This window comes from Phocoena sinus, chromosome 15, assembly GCF_008692025.1.
Source record: "Phocoena sinus isolate mPhoSin1 chromosome 15, mPhoSin1.pri, whole genome shotgun sequence".
Classification (NCBI taxonomy): Eukaryota; Metazoa; Chordata; class Mammalia; order Artiodactyla; family Phocoenidae; genus Phocoena; species Phocoena sinus.
Genome location: NC_045777.1, coordinates 40,138,737 through 40,158,603, shown reverse-complemented (window position 1 = coordinate 40,158,603; position 19,867 = coordinate 40,138,737). Strand labels below are relative to the sequence as shown.

The 19,867-nt window shown below is 38.3% G+C and overlaps 1 protein-coding gene across 1 annotated transcript in view; it reads left to right on the top strand.

Moving 5' to 3' along the window:
• ESF1 (ESF1 nucleolar pre-rRNA processing protein homolog) overlaps positions 1–12,940 on the top strand; it is a 58,059-nt gene extending 45,119 nt beyond the window's left edge. The window contains 4 exon segments of the mRNA XM_032605579.1: positions 1,081–1,168; positions 8,143–8,225; positions 9,951–10,097; positions 12,142–12,940. Coding sequence (XP_032461470.1) covers positions 1,081–1,168; positions 8,143–8,225; positions 9,951–10,097; positions 12,142–12,435 — 612 coding nt within the window. The 3' untranslated portion in view covers positions 12,436–12,940.
• The last annotated feature ends 6,927 nt before the right edge of the window (positions 12,941–19,867 follow it).

Sequence of the window (19,867 nt, the reverse complement as noted above, 5' to 3'; positions counted from 1 at the left end):
GAATATGTTTATACGCCATAGTTGATATACTATAATTTAGATCTAAAAAACAGTTTAAAAAAATGTGAATAAGTATGTGGTTAGCTATATAAGTATTTCATAATCTTTGTTAGAAACATCATATTACTGATGAATCGGTTATAATAGTTTGTGAAAAAGTTCTTAGAAGCCCTTGTTCTTAAAAGGATAGTAATATCAAAATGAATATTCTTTAGAGCTCGGTGGGTCTTCTTCAGCATGTAGTATGATGTTTAGCAATGTGCATTCTAAATGTTTTTGTTGAAACGACTCATGTTTTAGATTCCTGGGGATAAACTCAATCTGGTTAGTCTGATCTCAGTTTGCATATGTTCTGTGTATTTTATAGACTTGATTTTTAAAATTTAAATATACTAATTTAGTAAACTGTTCAGATTTGATTAGGGAAAATGTAACCAACAGATGTGCTTAAAAATAGCACAGAAGTTTTCATGAGTGGATTATAGATAAAACAAGGTAATTGTTGAAGTTGGGTGATGAGAACAGTAAGTTCATTATCATTTTCTTTAAATAACCAGCAGATGAATTGCTTTAATGATTTAAAAGATAACCCACAATGCAGTACTTCAAGCTATTGATAATCACTGCCATTTCTTAGTTTCGTGAGAGATGAGGCAGGCCACCTCTCTTCACTGATCACCCATCTCAAAGTATTCTTCTCCTTGAATGTCTGTATTTTTTTTTGTCTCTTTGGCACTTCCTATCTTGAATTACTATTACCATTACTATATATATGTCTGTTTATGTGTCTATAACTTCTTTTAATAGATTGTAAAATTTTTGAAGACAAAAACCATGTATCTGATAACTTTCATTTCTCTCAAAAACCCTACATAGTTCCTGCATTTATTAAGTATTCCATAAGTATTTGTTGAACAAACAAAAGAGTTACTCAGGAGTTATTTTATAAACTGATCCATTTAAAAAACTATTTTAATTTTAGATTGAACTGCTTGATTTAAAAGAAGTACGGTTTTTCTTGACGCTTGTATATTTTGGTCCTTATAATAAACTGTATGTATTTTTATATTCAACTTTAAGGCTCTTGCTGAAGAGGCCAGTGAAGATGAAGTTCCCTCTGATGTTGATATGAATGACCCATACTTTGCCGAAGAAGCTAAAAAAATAGGTAAGCCAGACCATATTTGTAGTTTTCACTTGGAATCTAAAGTCCACCTGTGTGTGCCTATTCACACATACTCTTTTTCCTTCTGATAAACACTTTGTTTCACTAAAAAATAAAATTCCTAGAATTTGTATAGCTCCCTAGTGGCTTATAAGCAAGTTTGTCCTATGGGATGTAACCATTGATCGGATTAGGAGGGGTCAGCATGCCCCCTGTACATACAAGAAATAATTTCATTATAGGAAACTTTGGGTAATATGATTAATTTAACAGTTTACTGGAGATGCCTTTCTGGGAAATATCCTTATAGACAGGTTGACTATAAAAGGATGGGGAAAAAAAGGAAGTCATATTTTTGAGTGCTTTCACTGCTTTATTATAACACATCCATTCTACGTCTCTCTTTGCACAGACTATGAAGAATTGAAAGCATGGAATAAATTTGTTTATATATTTGTGGATATGTGTATAATTTTTTTTAATTTTTACATGATTTACATGTGTGAAACAGGGTTTCATTCATAGTATGAAAGCTTTTCAGCTCAAATAGACAAAAGCATCTATGTTTCATTTTATCCCCTTTTCATTTATTCTGCTTCATTATTAGCTTCATGGTAGCTGAAAGCCAGCTTCCTCCCCTTTTTCCTTGAATCCCTAAACTATCAGGTATCTGATTTCCTGTATCCAGGGAGCTTTGTTTCCATTGCGCATGCACCAGTCATTCTTTCCTGAATGCTTTCATTCTTACCTTTTTGGTATGTATAAATTGTGTGTGTGTATAAAAGTGTGTGGCAAGGTTCAGGCCATACTTGGACAAGTCAGTGCAGGACCACTATAAGCATTTTCCATTTGTTCTCATGCATTTTGCTTCCCCCTGCTCTGCATACCACACACATGAACCCCAAAGGCTTGTTGCTGGAGCAACTCCAAGCTGGCATTGTAAAGAGAAGGATTTTATGAAGTTTCCCTGCTTCTTGTTCCTTGTGACTAGTGGGCCAGAATAGTTCTCAACAGGAAAGTCAAAATTGCTCAGAATTATTTCTTGGTTGTTATAGCCTTTTATCACTGACATTCTATTGATGAAAAGGAGATCAAGATGAATAAAGTCTATTATAGGATGTGAGATTCTTAGGAATTGGAAAGGGAAATGGAAACTTAGCATATTCTGCTTTTTATCATACCTGAGCAGTCATTTCTAGAAGATGATGGATTTTAGCCTTATCCTCCGATTTCAGGAAACCAAGTTTATAACAGAGAAATGCAAAGCATTATAGTTTCCTTGTTCTCATTCCAAAGTGCTTCATTTGGCATGTGAAATCTGGTCAAACTGCAGAACTCGGGGTAGGATTCAAAGAGTAAGTTAAATAGCTTGGTGGCTTGGGTAGCTTGTTTCTTGGAATCAGCACATTTAAATTGTGAATAGTTTTCCCTAAAGTTAGTATCCAAAGTTCCAAGGGAAAATGCAGATTACGTTTGCTTGCTTTCGATATACTTTTGATTTCAGCATACTTTCTAGGAATAATTATTTATATCTGGGCTTAAGTTTTCTTTTAAGGAAAAAGAAAAACAAAAGAGTGAATTTTTTTTTTTTAGATAAAGTTAGGACTAAAAAATGGTATCTTGACATGTTTATTCATTCTATCAATAAATATTTTTGAGTGCCTACCAGGTGCCAAGCACTCTGCTAGACTAGAGATGCAGCACTAATAATACAAGCTAAGTTACATCCTTTAAGTAGATTATAGTTTTAGGGAAGACATGCTAAACAGGTAAACAAATAAGAATATTATGCAAATATGATCACTGTTTTAAAGGAACTAATAAATAGGGTAATACAGAGCATATAATTGGGAGGAAGAAGGAGAGTAGCTTTCTTTATATAGGGTCGGCAAAGCAAGCTTCTCTGAGATGGTGACGTTTGAGCTGAGACCTGCAGAATGAGAAGGAGTCAGGCAGAGAGAGTTGGGGGAAGAGCATTGCAAATGAGGGGAAAATGGGTAGAACAGCTATGAGGTGAGAAAGAACTGGTGTCAGAGAAATGGAAAGATACCAGTGTGGCTGGAGCATGGTTAGAGGGGCAGTTTGGTATAAGGCCAGGCTGGGACACAGAATTGACCCTGCAGGGCCTTGTGTCACGGCGACAAATTTGGATTTTACTCTACTGACAGTGGGAAACCGGTGAAGGGTCTTAAAGCAAGGATGTGACGTGATGTGGTATGCATTTTAACATACTACTGTGGGTCCTGCAAAGAGAACAGATTGAAGAAAGGCATTGGTGAGAGCTGAGAGACCAGGCTTTTGTAGAGGTCTAGAGGTGATGGTTGGTCTAGACAGCACGACGGTAATGGAATTGGAAGGAGAAAAGTAAATGGGATTCTAGATATATTTTGGAGGTAGACTTGCCGATCTTTTTATTTGGATAAGGAAGGCATTTAGCATAACTCCTAGATTCCGACTTAGGAATCGGTAGCCTCTAAATAGTATTTCAAACCATGGAACAAGGGGTAGAAAGCATTGGTAAGAGAGGGAGGTGCAGGTTTGGGCTCTGAGGTCAGGAGGCTGCGTAAGGTACTCTGTCCTCCTGGAGAAGGTACTACCTGGAAGGTAGGGGGAAAGTTTATGAAACAGAAGGAACCGCCATGAAATAGGAGGAAAAGCATTAGTGTTTGGAAGGGTGTATAGTTCAGTTCCATGGTTGAGCAGGACAGAGACATTTTAAGCCAGGATACCTTTGCCCTAGGCAATCCCAGAGCTAAACTTACACGCTCTTCAAAATATGGAGAAATTGAGTTCAGTTACTGATGCCAGACCTGGTGTTTGGCTCGGGTTAGGAGCCAATATGAGTACTAGAAATCTTTTCTAATTTTTCCTTTTAAGTTTTTACCCCCTACACTGTAAATTTGCTATAATTTTTCTATTTTTTTAAAACTGCAAACTCAATATTAGATGAGAGTTTTGAAAATGTATTTCTAGAATGAGTTAAAAGTTATTTTTTCTTGTAGAAATGAAGTATTGGAAAAATTTGCTTAGTGCTAATTGCATAAACTGTTTGATAAGATTTTGTTTTTGAAGAAGTAGGAGTGAAATAAAGTACATCACATGTTAAATATACCCTATTAGAATGTATCCTTTGTCTTGACAACTTTAGATATTTGATAAACCACCATGAAAATCTAATAATAAGGCACACACATTTGATTCATTCAGCCAGTATGCTGGGTGCTTACAGTATACTGCTCATATGTAGTTTTACAGTTTACAAATGCTCTTATATGCATTCTGTCCTCTAATCCAAACTTTAGCCCACTTTATAGAGGAGTGAACTGAAAACGTGGTTGAATTGCACAGGGGCCAGTTGTAGATGATAGAACCTGAATCCTAATGGCTCCCTTTTACTTTTTGTAACTCTACAAGTGCGTTGTGTAAAGACCAAAGCCAGAGCCAGGATCCATATGTATAAGAGCTGGACACAAGGACTTGTTGCTAAAGAGTAAATTGCTAGGGGGCTTACCACTCCTGTCTGGTCAGTACGGAGAGCAGTCTGCCCTCCAGTGAATTCCCTTAACTGCTCTCTCACAAGAAGCTCTCAACTGAACACTCTGGAAAAACTTTTTTATGGAAACAATTCTCTGACATTACAAGTAATGGAAAATGGAATTTCTTTTACAGATATTCCTTTTATAGATCAATTGTTTGCAGCACATCTTTTTCCATGGATGTATTCTGTTACATTTTTTTGCTTAAAGGGATAGTGGCCTCAGTAAGGCTTGTTTAGTTTTTGGGGTTTTTTTTGCGGTACGTGGGCCTCTCACTGTTGTGGCCTCTCCCGTTGCGGAGCACAGGCTCCGGACACGCAGGCTCAGTGGCCATGGCTCACGGGCCCAGCTGCTCCGCGACATGTGGGATCTTCCCGGACCGGGGCACGAACCCATGTCCCCTGCATCAGCAGGCGGACTCTCAACCACTGCGCCCCCAGGGAAGCCCAGATTTTTTTTTCTTAACTATAAAACCCTAACACCTGATTTCAAGTCTCTTAATATTCAGCTTATTAGAATCATCTATATGTCCTTTTTGCCACAGTCCCAGGAGATGTGGACTCTTACTTGCCAAAAGATTCACTGAAAAATAAAGATAACGTTTCAGAACAGGGACTTTCATTTCCCTAGTACTCTTCACTAAATTAGGTCTGAAAGCTTTCCAAAGGGAAAATGCCTTTTTTTTAAATGCTTTTTTTTAAAAAATAAAGATATGCCCACCTAATATGATCTTGTTAACAGTGCAGAAAGGGTCTCTACACATTGTTTATCTTCTGACTAAACAGTTGAATGTAGCACACAGTAAATTCTTCGTGAGCAAAGAAATTTTCATCACACTAAAATTGGATATCATTTTTAGCCCTGACCATCTTGGAGATTTTTTTCCTCTCTTGCTGCAGTCTTCCTTTCAAGTTTATTTTTATGGCTTTTCACCAGGTTGTTATAAAATCCGGAACAGTTCATTGTGGGCTCTTTGAAATTATTTCCCACAGCTGTATGTGAAGATCTTTATCTCCTTTATGTATTAATCATATACAGCCTGATTTTTTCCCCTGCCACAGAATGATCTTCTGCATATGTCACTTGTCCATTCACTTCAAAAGGAGCTATTGCCTTAAGAGAGCAGAGGTAAACTTAGGGTGTGGGAGTCAGACCCTAAGAAAGTGGACCCTTGATGATATTTATATGTATAAATACGTGCACATACTTACAACAGAGAAAAGGTTATAATCTTAAAGCAGATACATCATTCCCTGAAAAACATTTGAGATAGGAGCACTATCTCACTTAGGGGAAGGGCTACATATAATGATATTTCTTCTTAAAAGTGCAGACAGACGCCTTGGTAGCAGTGAGGGGTGAACGAGGCCACACTTTTGTGCAGGTGTGTTCTCTCAGCTGGGCAGGGCTGCCTTAGTGCAGCAGGGCTAGTGCACGTGGAGCAGCTTCTAAAGCTTCTCTCTACTTCCTGTTATCCCCCATTAGCTGCGGTTGTTCAGCCATCATTATATGTTCTGTGAATTTTACTTTATTATTTTACAACAAAATGCATTTTAAATGGAAATGGCTCTTCCAGGGAGAATGACATTTGATAGCGAAGGGGTGAAGTATGGGTGATTAACAGAGAGCCTGAGCTGGAGTGCTCGGGTTTGAATCATGGTTCCTTTACTTACTCACCTTGAGACAAATTGCTTAACCTCTCTGTGTTTCAGTTTCCTCACCCACAGTGTGAAGATTGTAATAAATAACAGAGTCTACCTCATAGCATTGTTGTGAGGACTAAAGCAGTTCCTGTATAAAATGGAATAAAACAGCAGTACTTTCTGGTGCCTAGTAAGTGCTGTACAAGCATTAATTGTTGTTAATACTTTAGAGACCATTGGTTTCTCTGCATTTGGAAGGACAGAACTCAACTTATCCAAATAAGACAGTGTCCAGCAGCTCAGAGAAGGTTGAGATTGTGTAATAACATTCTAGAGTAACAGAACATGTCTTTGTGGATTCTGAACCTTCTTACTCTTCAGAGTAGTTCTTCATACTTTGACACCAATTCTCCCTGAACCCCTCCCAACAGACAAAAAAAGGAAGAAAAATCAAAGCATCTGTGTGATCACCAAGGAACCCAAGATACCTTATATATGTATAGTCAGACTATTATAACAGTGATAGCAAGCAGTTTATAGCACCATGTGCCAGACATTAAGCTCTTAACATTTTTTAGTGTATTTAGTCATCACAATAACCCTAGGAGTTAGGTGCAAGTATTATAATCCCCACTTTACAGATAAGGACACAAGCACAAACTGCTACAGCTAGAATGTAGTTGAGCCAGAATTTAAACCCAGGCCAACTGCTCCCGAGTCAAGTGCCCTTAACTGCCGTGTGTTACTGCCTCATCTAACACCTTGTGTTCTCCAGAAGTCCCTGAGTCCCTGAAAATATAGTCAGTTTTCTACTCAGGAGCCAGTTTTCCCATGAGTAATTTTGTTTAATAATAATAGAACCAGAAAATTAAACAAAGATCAAATTTGTCTTTCGAGAAAGAGAAAGGGTTTTGTTAAACTTTTATTTACAGGTAGTTATCATCAAATTGTCATTATAGAGATGAATTTTTCATTTTGCTGATGAGTTTTAAGAGTTTATATATTAAAATTACCTGTGTTCTGTTTTTTTTCCCTTTGTGATTTCTCCTGTTATTCTTGCGCTAAGAAAACATTCCTTCTATTTAAGATCAGGTAGCTGTTCCCTTGTATTTTCTCATAGGGTTTTTTTTTTCCTAATGTTTAACTCTTTAATACATCTGCATTTTATTTTCCTGTAAATTATGTGATGCATCTATAGCTCAAATTTTTTTTTGCAGAATAAAACAAATTGCCTAGCACCAGTTATTGAATAATCCTTTCTTTTTCCAGTGATGTATGATGCTACGTTTTATTACATACTAAGCCAACTGTTCTCTTTTTCTCACTATGTAGTACAGTGTTTTTGTCTTCACTTTGTAGTACAGTTCAGCACACTGTATTACATGTATATCAAATCTGTCTTGTTAATCTTTGTAAAGATTTCCTTGAATAGAATTTTATTAAATGTATATATTTTGTCATGAGTGGATGTTGAATTTTATCAAGTACTTATTCTGTATCTGTTGAAATGATCTTATGATTTTTCTTTTTTAGCTGATGTATATATAATTATACATTACTTTCAGAAGAAATTCCTTCTTTGTAATATTCACTTATCCCCTCCAGACTATTATTATTCCATTCATACCCATAGTCATCTAAGTAATATTTTTTTACTTTCTTTAGTTTCTATATATTTATTGATAGATAACTTGCATTTTTGTTATAAACAAAAATTTTAAAATAAAATAGTATAAACAGATTGTTGCTGTGATAGTCTTATAATTTTTAACCCTCCTATGTTGGTTTGTTGTGCCAGGTATAAAAGAAAAGAAGAAATCAACAAAATCTGCAAAAGATGGCACATCTCCAGAGGAACAAGCTGAACTAGAAAGACAAAAGGTAAGACGTGGTCATGGTTACATGCTTAGTGGATAATTGATATGTACAGTTCAAGTGGAGTTATCCATGTGTTTCCAGTATCCCTAATAAAAAAAAAAACTTATTTTAGTTATGAATTTATAAATAAGAATTTCAGCAGCATAGTTTTTTTTGTTTTTGTTTTTTGCGGTACACAGGCCTGTCCCTGTTGTGGCCTCTCCCGTTGCAGAGCACAGGCTCCGGACGCGCAGGCTCAGTGGCCATGGCTCACGGGCCCAGCCGCTCCGCGGCACGTGGGATCCTCCCGGACGGGGTCACAAACCCGCATCCCCTGCGTCGGCAGGTGGACTCCCAACCACTGCACCACCAGGGAAATCCCAAGCATAGTTTTTAAATGTCATCTTTTTACCAAATTTCTCCAACTAGTATCCAGCTAGTACAAAGTTAAAATTTACCTCAAACCCAAGGCATGTCCCTTTGTGATTAAGAGGAAAATATCTTATTATTAAAAACCCTTACTATAACTGAGACCAAAAAAAAATAGTACTATAAAAACCTTAAAATAATAATGCCATAAGTTTTAATTTAATTCAAGTTTTAATTTGGTCTCACTATAACTGAGACAAAAAAAAATAGTACTATTAAAACCTTAAAATAATAATGCCATAAGTTTTAAACCCTGTAATACAGGGTTTGCTTTATGGCTTGTTCAATGCTCATTTCTCTCTTTTTATTATTGAAAATAACAAATTTAGTGTACAAAATTAGTCTTTCTTGGAAGTGTAGTGAACTTGATGCTTCAGTGCCTCCAAAGATCCATGGCACAGAGTAATATGTATTTTTTCTGAGACAGGAATTGGAGTCAACAATGTTCACAAGACTGATGTTCATAGCACTGTCTAGGAGGGAGCCTGACTGGTCTCCTAAACTCTGCATCTTAATGCATGTTTTACTGCATGTGCAGTGATGCTCACAGAGTTAAGGAGCAAAAGAAAACCTTTCTTTTGTAGAAGACGGCTCTAAAAACAAAGCCAACTGCGGGTACTGGTGGTGGAAGGGAGACATAATTAAAGCAGTCTAAAGTGGTAATGGAGGAAGATTCACAGGAATCTCATAGCACACTCTGTATTTTCTCTAGTGTACATGGTTGTTTACTTGATTCTTGAAGGTTTACATTTAATCCCATGGTCGGTAGAAAATACCTATTTAGTAGAAACAAGCATTATATTAGATTACAGAAGCAAATATTAAGATCCTGCCTTCATAGAAATGTGTCAACATTGAAGAAGTAAAGGCCAAAAAAAAGCAAAAGAAAAAAAGAATTCCTTGTTCCTAAAGCATGTTTGGAAAGTCTAGTTTGTATCACAGAATACTACATGTTTGCTAGATTTAGTGTCTGCCTAAAAAGAACAAACTGAAAATGAGAAATTTTTATTTGGGGGACTTGAGGACTCTTATTTCTACAGCCTACTAACCAGTTACACTAGGTGAAATATGGTCTGGATTTTAGATAAAGCTTCCTGCTGTCAGTGATGTTGCTTCTAAAAATTATACCCATTACTGTACAGAGATCTCTGGGTTTCATTTTGAGTTCTGGTAATCCACAATCAGTTTACGGATGACAAGTGTTATCCCGGAGCATTGGTGGCTCGGTTCTCCTTTCCTGGGGGCATATCTGTACCCTATACTCCTGTTTAGGGAAAGAAAAGCACTGTTGTATATTTGAACTCTTTTTTCTCTCCACAGGCTGAAATGGCTTTGCTCGTGATGGATGAGGAGGAAGAGAGCAAGAAACACTTCAATTATAACAAGATTGTGGAGCACCAGAATCTGAGCAAAAAGAAGAAAAAACAGCTTATGAAGAAGAAGGAATTATTGGAGGATGACTTTGAGGTAACCAGGGACAATAGTCATTATCTTCTTAAAGCTGGTGTTAAATCTAAAGTCAGCTCTGGAGATAAAAATTGAGCGTCTTGGGGCTTCCCTGGTGGCGCAGTGGTTGAGAGTCCACCTGCCGATGCAGGGGACACGGGTTCGTGCCCCGGTCCAGGAAGATCCCACATGCTGTGGAGCGGCTGGGCCCATGAGCCATGGCCACTGAGCCTGTGCGTCCGGAGCCTGTGCTCCCCAACAGGAGAGGCCACAGCAGTGAGAGGCCTGCGTACCGCAAAAAAAAAAAAAATTGAGCATGGAGCCAAAGCTACCATCTTTCAGCCCAACACAGCCAGTTCATCCACGGGGTGTTTCTTTGGTTGAGCACCAGGTGATGTAGTTGGCTTCTATTTTGGTAGCCATGTTGCACCAAAATATGTAGCTTTTAGTGTTAGAATCACATGCACTGTGATGCTCACACTGGGAAAGTTCTGCATCATTAAGCCTGACAGAGAAATAAGCAGGTTCACATCACATCGCGTCACACTCTGTGTGCAAAGGCCAGTGCAGTAGGCCATGCTTTTTTAATTGCTTTGTTTCTTGTTTCCATTGCTCCCTCTTTTCCCTCTTTTTGCTAAGTACATATTTCTAGTGACCACACAGTCCCCATGCATGAGTTTGAACCCTGTACAGAAAACCTACAACAGCTGTCAGGAACTATTTGATGACTTCCATCCATTAGCATGGAAGAATAGACCCAGAAGAAGATGGGAGAGATTTTGAAGTTGTTTAGAGAATTGAGAGGGGCGTACAGATAACTTCTAAGTAGCGTGGAGAGGGACTTTGAAACCACTGTGTAGCTCCGGTTTCTGTTAAGTCAGCTCCATGTATGTGCTGTTCCACTGAACTTTTTGGTGAATTGATTTTCTTATGAAAAGTTAAAAACAAAGAATGATTTGTAGTCAGATCTTCTATTTTGAGAACTGTCTCCACACACTAATCATCATGCATAAAAACATTTTTCATGAGTGTCGTGGTGGTGGTGGTGGTATCACGTCTGTTGTCCTTACTATAACTAAGTAACTCTACAGTCCATCTCTGGGTGGACTCATTTTTCGCATGGGAATGATGGGTGGCAGTGAGTCATGCTCCCTTTCTGGCTGGTCACCCCTGTGCCTGGCAATACTTGAAGACCTGGCTGGAGTTAAGGGTACACTCTTAACATGTAGGACCACAGTGTTTTTGTAGAAAGATAAAGGATAAATTCGGGGCTTGTATCTGACCGGATCTTGGTCTCAGGGGTGCCATCTTTCCCATTTTAATCTTTAAATCTTTTGCTGTATGAACTGCCCTCAGTAGCTGCTCATTTTAACGCGAAGGTTGAAAAAAAGTTTAATGTACTCAGAATGCAATGACTGCACAAAACTCCAGCAGGAGATACCATTGGCTTAATTATTGGCTTAATTATCTCAGCCAGAAAGAGGTTTCACACTGTAAGCGTGGAGGAGCCTGCCTACTCCAGGGGTCATTCCTCCCCTCCTCCAGACGCTCGGTCTAAGTGGCTGGTGTCGTTCCAGGCCATTGTATACATAGACTAGGATAGTTCCCTTTCAAGGATATTGGCATTGTGTGATGAAAAACAGTGTGCCCTGCACATTGTGGTTCAGGAATAAACCTTAAAACTCCCTTGAAGGGCTTCCCTGGTGGCGCTGTGGTTGAGAGTCTGCCTGCCGATGCAGGGGACACGGGTTCGTGCCCCGGTCCGGGAAGATCCCACATGCCGAGGAGCGGCTGGGCCTGTGAACCATGGCCGCTGAGCCTGCGTGTCCGGAGCCTGTGCTCCGCAACAGGAGAGGCCACAACAGTGAGAGGCCCGCGTACCGCAAACAAACAAACAAAAACTCCATTGAAGATCTGTGGGAGAACAGTTTTCTAGTGAATCAATGCAAAATGCCCACGTTTGTATTTTATATAATCAACTCACTTACTTTCGAAATTTGGTCTCATTTCTGGGCCTTTTGGTTTACTAATTTTATTTATTTATGTTTTCCTTTTGGATTTGCAGGTCAATGTTAAGGATGCACGGTTTCAGGCAATGTATACTTCCCACTTGTTCAATTTGGATCCTTCAGATCCTAATTTCAAGAAAACAAAAGCTATGGAAAAAATCCTTGAGGAGAAAGCCCGTCAGAGAGAACAAAAAGAACAAGAACTTACTCAGGCAATAAAGAAAAAAGAGAGTGAAATTCAGAAGGAATCACACAAGAGATCCATTGATCCTGCCTTGTCAATGTTGATTAAATCTGTAAAAAACAAAACAGAGCAGTTTCAAGCAAGAAAAAAGCAAAAAGTCAAATAGGTGTATGTTGTTTCTTTTTGGTTTGAGAATGTATAAAGTATACAGAAGTGATGGAAGGAATACTTATTGGGAACAGTGCTATACCTTTCAAGAATATGAATAAAAACTGACTGTTGTAAAATTTATTTTCTGTATATAACAGTTAGACCTAATTGTGTATGATTGATAGACTTGTACTGTGTATTTCCACAGATTAATCCAGATTATAGGATGTATAAAATTTTTATATTTATTACTCTGCTAGCTTTTTTTAAAGACTTTATAATTCTATGTAAAAAATAGAGGAGTGCCCAAGTCTTAAGTCTGAATAAGAGTTAGGAACAACTTGAAAATATGTATATGCAATACATTAATTTATCTGGAAGCAGGAGGCAGATTTAGATACTTGTTTAAATTTATATTTCTAGCCATAATGAATAGAAGCCAATAACTTTCTTTGTTGTTTGGTCATGTTTATTATAGTTTATTAATTTGTAAATAAAAATTTTTACTATTTTGTATAGCACTGAATTCATTTTATTCACCTCCAGTAAACTACTCTCTGGAAAAATATCTGAAAAACTAACTCTTTTAAGAGGACAACTCCATGGAAAGGCAGTTCCAGTTCTGCATTGTTCATAATTATATTTGAAATGTTCGCGAGCTCTGCAATGATTTTTATGTTTGTAGTAACAGAAAATTCTTCTGTCTGTCCTTCAGAGTTTTGGAATGCTTGGAAGGATGGGTATGCTGCTATAGAGTTTAAGGAATCTTAATTCTTTTTAAAATTAAATTAAAACACACCTTCAAAGCCTTAATAGTCCTGGATTTCATCTGGTCTAGGTTTTGTAAACTATTAACTGACCACTTAGAAGAATTAGGTGTGCTGTATAAATAAATGAAAATAAAAACCAAAATAGTCACTTGGAATGAATGATAAATATGGTAGCTTCTGAAAGGCAGTAGGAGTTTGGCCAGGTTTGTGGTTAATAGTAAACTTAACATTATTGGTACAAAAATTCAAGCCTGCCAACGTAGTATATTTTCAAGAATAAAAGGATGTAAGACTCAGAATGATATCAAGATAATAAGGGCATATAAACAGTCTATGGAAGGGGAAGGAAAAAAGAGGATATCTAAAATTGCTCATAATAACAGAAAAACGCAGAGTATCGTGCCGGGAATGGTGTTCTTTTTTTTTTTTTTTTTAACATCTTTATTGGAGTATAATTGCTTTACAATGGTGTGTTAGTTTCTGCTTTATAACAAAGTGAATCAGTTATACATATGTTCCCATATCTCTTCCCTCTTGCGTGTTCTTATCATGAAGTGCTAATAACATTGTTAGATAATTCAGCCAAATAAAGCAGTATTTGTGTACTCATCACTAGAAGATCATGAATCTTAATATATTTTTGAATATAGTCTATAATTGTATAATTATTCATATTTCATTTTCATGCAAGGAAAAAGACTTTAATCACAGTGTGGGGATTACTCAGTTTGATTTTAAGATTCCTGTGAAACTTACTCTTGGTTTTTTAATTGGTTTGGTTTGGTTTGGATTTTCATTTTTGAGCCCTTTGTTGATAAGTCACTGTGTTTAATTATAAATCTCATTTTACTAGTCAGGCACATGATTGATTATAACAAATAAATTGAGCATATAAGCTTTGCACAGCCCTGGCTCCTTTTCTCAAGGAATTGATATTTTTTAAGTAGGAAAAAAAATGAGAATTGCATTATCAGGTACTGCATTAAATAAACATAATACACCAAGAATGTTAGGTTCTCAATAAATACAATAATTGCTGGTAGTAAAACTCAGGATAAAAATATGGCCACTGCCATAATTCAACAAACAATGTGAGGGTAGTTTGGGTGACTCTTAAGGTCACATTTATTTGGATTGTTTGTTGTTGGTATTCTTGATACCAAAACCAGATGAAAACAGTACAAGTAAAGAAAACCTACAGACTGGTATTTATTGTTAATATATAGAAATGAGATTGCTTCTGGAGAATTAATGTCTCACAAACTTAGGCATAAAAAACCTCAACAAAATATTAACAAATTGAATCTGACAACGTATAAAAAGAATTATACACCATGGCCAAGGGGATTTAATTCCAGGTTTACAAAACTGGTTCATCCACAACCAGCGTAATCCACTGTATTAACATGCTAAAGAAGAAAAAGTATATGATCATATCAATTGATGAGAAAAAGTATTTGACAAAATCTAACATCCATTCATGATAAAAACAACTTTGGAATAGAGGGAAACTACTTAACTTGATAAAGGGCATGACAGAAACCCTACAATTGGCATACTTAGACCGAATGTTTGCCTAAGATTGAGAAAAAGGCAAGGCTGTCTTTTAATCGTGTCTTATTTTCTGTATTCTGATCCTCTGACCACTGGGTGGGTCCTTGCTGTTCCTACAGAGACTGCCTTTCCCAGGGCTGGCCAGTTCCCAGAGTTAGTAAGTAACTTGCACACAAGCATGCCTTTCGAATGCAAAGCAACAAATCCAGAGCCTGTACCTTCAGCCACCTTTATTCTTTTCACACAGTGGGCCACTATCCTCGTGCCCTACCCTAGAGCCCACTGAAATTCAAGCTAGCCAATCCTAAACTTTCTTACCCTGCCTCGCCCATCCCTTCCCGAAGAAGCCACAATAAAGCCCCTTGCCCACATTTTCCCCTGTTCTCTGCCTCCTCACCAACCCCAGTGTTTCCCTGTGTGACCCCCTTCCGTGACATGCTAGGGAATGTGAGTATAAAAAACTTCTTCAATCACAACAGTTATTTCCGTATCTTTGTATCTTACCATATCTGATTAATACAAATCCCAGTTACCCTTAAAACAATGTCCACGCTCACTACTCTGGAAGTTCTAACCACTGCAATAAAGCAATAAAAATAAAAAGTGTACAGATTGAAAAGGAAGAAATAAAACTGACGGGGCTTTCCTGGTGGTGCAGTGTTTAAGAATCTGCCTGCCAATGCATGGGACACGGGTTCCATCCCTGGCCCAGGAAGATCCCACATGCCTCAGAGCCACTAAGCCCGTGCGCCACAACTACTGAGACCGCGTGCCGCAACTACTGAAGCCCACACACCTAGAGCCCCTGCTCCGCAACAAAAGAAGCCACCTCAGTAAGAAGCCCGCGCACCACAATGAAAAGTAGCCCTTGCTCACTGCAACTAGAGAAAGCCCCCGCACAGCAACGAAGAACCAACGCAGCCAAAAATAAAAAAATAAGTAAATAAATTTATAAAAAAAGAAAAAAAACTGACCCTATTTGCTGATGACATGATTGTCTACATAGAAAATCCCGAGGAATCCACAAAAACGAAACCAAAAAATCCTCAAACTAAATAAGGGAGTTCAGCAAGATCACAGGATACAATGTCAGCATGTAAAAATCAATCACGTCTCTATATACTAACTATGAACACGTGGAAACTGAAATTAAAAACACAAATGTTCCAAAGAAAATAATATACTCAGGTAAAAACTTACCAAAACATGTACAGAGCTTGTATGCTGAAAATTACAAGATGCTGATGAAAGATGCTCCTTTTTTTATTGTCTGAAGAGTCTGTGGTGATACCCCTTTTTCATTCCTAATATTGGTGATGTGTGCCTTTGCTATTTATTTTTGGCTAATCTGGACAGAGGTTTAGCAGTATCATTGAGCTTTTGATCTATTGAACAACAAGCTTTTGATTTCGTTCATTGTTCTCTATCACTTTTCCATTTCCAATTCCTGTGGAAGTCTTCCCCCAGCTCTCCAGCAGCCAGATTCCTAGCATGTCCCATTAGTGTGGCACCTCGCCATCCAGTTGGCCACAGCTGCTCTCTCTCACGCGAGGTGTAGACCTCAATCCCAAGGGAGGAAGGGGCTCTTCCACATTTGCTCCTTATTTGAGTGCTGTGCCTCAGCCATAAGAATAGTGGCTGTAACCTACATTTGTGATTCCTGTGTTCTTTAGAGTTCTCTTTTTCCCTTAGTTACCCACTTATTTGTCAATCCTTTTACTCTAATGTCCTGTTTCAATGATTAATTATTTAAACTTTCTTTGTTCAAATTCTTCCTCTCTTCTTTAAAAATATTTATTTATTTATTTGGCTACATCGGGTCTTAGTTGCGGCCTGCGGGGTCTTTCGTTGTGGCATGCAGGCTCTCTGTTGCAGTTTGAAGGCTTCTCTCTACTTGTGTCACTCGGGCTGCAGAGCAGCATGTGGGCTCTCTAGTTGTGGCGTGAGGGCTTAGTTGCCCTGCGGCATGTGGGATCTTAGTTCCCCGACTAGGAATTGAGCCCTAGTCCCCTGCATTGGAAGGCGGATTAACCACTGGGCCACCAGGGAAGTCTCTGTTCAAATTATTTCTGTCTCCTGATTGGATGCTGACACCCAAAGATATAGTGCAAAGGGAATCTACTCACCTGAACCATATTGGGTCCTGAATGATCTTTCTACTCCTTTTTTTTTTTTTGGCCGCACCACACGGCTTGTGGGACCTTAGTTCCCCGACCAGGGATTGAACCCGCGCCCAGTAGTGAAAACGAAAGCACGGAGTCCTCCTAACCACTGGACCCCCAGGGAATTCCCAATTCTCCTATTCCTAAATCTATATTCCCATGCTCATGAGGCCCAGCTGTCTCACTCTTCCGGAGCATGCAGTTTCCCTTGAGTCCTGACCATTCTGGTTACCTATTACTTTATAACAAACTCCCCCCAAACTTTGCAGCTTGAAAAAAACACAATCATTTAGTTTTTCAAAACTATTCACTTTGCATACGGCTCAGTGGGGAAGGCTCATATATCCTCCACGTGGCATTAGCTGACAACTAGAGGATATGCTTCTAAAATGCCTCCTTCATGTGACCTGCAAGTCAGTGCCAGCTGTTGACCGGGTAGCTGGGTTCCAAGGTGAGTGAGATGGAGATTCTATCACGTTCTATGATCTAGACTCAGATGTCACATAGTGTCACTCCTCCCATCCATACTTAATTAGTTAAGGCAGTCGAAAAGGTTTTCCCAGGTGAGGGGATATAAATTCCACCTCTTAATGGAGGAGAATGGCAAAGTCCTGGAAAAGGCTGCATGTCCAGAAATATTGTTGCAGCCATCTTTGGAAGATGAGACCTGCTGCACAGGCCACTTAATGAAAATCTCCCCCACACATTAAAAAATATGTATATTACAATTACAGTATTTGCTCCATTCTTTGAGATCACCTAAATGAGTCTGTAGTCTTTGCAATCATAAGAGTATAAGTAACAGCCCAAATCAGCAGAGAAAACTCTCCACCAGCAGTTGGACCATAGTAGACAGGATCATTAAGAAGGTCAGATCAGGAGAAAGGTTATACATGCTCCTTTAAGTGACTATGGATGAAACCAGTGGTTGTTTCCCAATATCTGTTCTTTCCATCTTCCATAGTAATAGAATCCTTTAGTTGAACATAGGGCTTTCCAGAATAAGACAATTTTACCCATCCTCCCTTGCAGCCTGGTGTGGAAGCAAATTACAGCTTCTAGGGACCTTCATTTGAAGTCATCAGACTAGCAAATTTTGCCTCTTACCTTCTTCCCTTCTTTCACCTGATTGCCTGAAATGCAGATGTAATGGCTTAAGTTCCAGCAGCCATCTTGGACTCTGAGGACAGAAGTCCATTATGTAGAAATAATGTTAAGTTCATTATGTAGAAATAATGTAGTCACAATAATAAATAAAAATTATGTAGTAATAATAATAAATCCATTATGTATACTGGTACATAAAGGATGGTAAGCTGGAAGGAGCCAGAATCCCTGAGGACTTTGTAGAGTACAGCCACCATATAATCCATATACTGTCTTTTTTGAGACATCTATGTGAAAGAAAAATAAAATACTACCTTGTTTAAGCCATTATTTTCTCAGGTCTCTGTTACTTGCTGTTTTACCTATATCCTAACACAAAGACGAATACAATGGTGTTGGGTTATAGTCTTTATGGACTATTTTGCAGATCATTTCTCCATATTCTTAAGGAAACTCTTGATATTACATTATAGTCAGGGTGCTTGCAGCTTGAGAGTGCCAGAATAGGGTGCTCCATCATGTAAGTTTCCCAGATTTCTGGATATGGACATGAGTCAAGAGAAGTGAGACAAGCCCCTTAGAAGGCAACTGGGACCCTTTGTTCCACAAGCCCCATTGACATCAGAGTTACAAACTCTATATTCAGCATCTCTGGGTTCACATTATCACTTCCTTGAAAAGTTTATGAAAAAGGAGTTGCCAAGAGTAACCAGAATCAGGCACATGGGAAAATGAAAAAGTGTGAATGAAAGTCTGTGCTCAGCCTGAAGTATGGATTCTGCATTACCCCAAAATTGCCAAAATGTGGAGATGAGAACTCCATGCTGTAGACAGTGCCAAAGCAAATAGACTAACATTATATTATGTTGAGGAAAATTGTGAGAAATGCCAGCTTTGGGGTTATGAGCTGTTTCCATGAATTTAAAAAAATTGAGTCATTATCTTCCATACTACACATGCCCTTGTATTGAGTAGCCAGTCTTGAGTTTTTAACCCTTTTTACTAATATCTGAAATTAATGAGAAGTGTCTTTTCTTTTAGACTAGTAAGAAATAATATAATCCATCATATTTCAAAAAGTTCATCTGATGAATAAGGTAAGAAATGGCCAAAAAATTGCACTAAATTTTAAAAATCTTCCTGGAAAAATCATTAAACTAAACCAAGAATTAGTTAGGAAAGACCTTTAAGTTAGAAATGGAACAACTCTAAAAGATAGAAAAAGTTTAATCTGACAGCAGCTCATTATTTGACGAAAGAGAAACTCTGAAAACAATGATTTGATTTACGTATGTTCTTCCATTTGGATCTATTATAAATATTTGTTCTAGGACAATTTTAGGGTTCTTCTGGAGAGCTCCAGCAGTATCAGAAACCACCTAGGAATTGTGTTTCTTCAGATTTCTTTGGATTCAACTGAACCTCAATTCTCCCATCCATCGCCTTAGGATTGTTGCAAGAAACATAGAACAATTCAAACTAATGTAAGCAAAAATTCTTAAAAATGTGAAGGTGGATTTTTTATTCCAAGGGCCCTGTGGGATCTCATAGCACTGAATCCAAAGGTGGAAAGCAATCAGTTCTCAGGAAGAGACTGAGAGCAGGAACTAGAGAATGTCCTCAGCAACTCTCCTTTGCGCCTCTGTTTTCTTCTGTTCACCTTGTTTTACTCACAGATACCAACAGGCCTCTCTCCTTAGCCCGCTGGGCAAGTGGGATAAGATGACCCTGAGGCAGGAGATAGATGGGCTCCAGGCATTTACAACTGGCCTCCTGTTTTCATTCCTTGGGGGCAGGAAAAAGGTGGGCTTCAGGCCAGACACTTACAACTAGCCTCCTGTTTGCATTTCCTGAG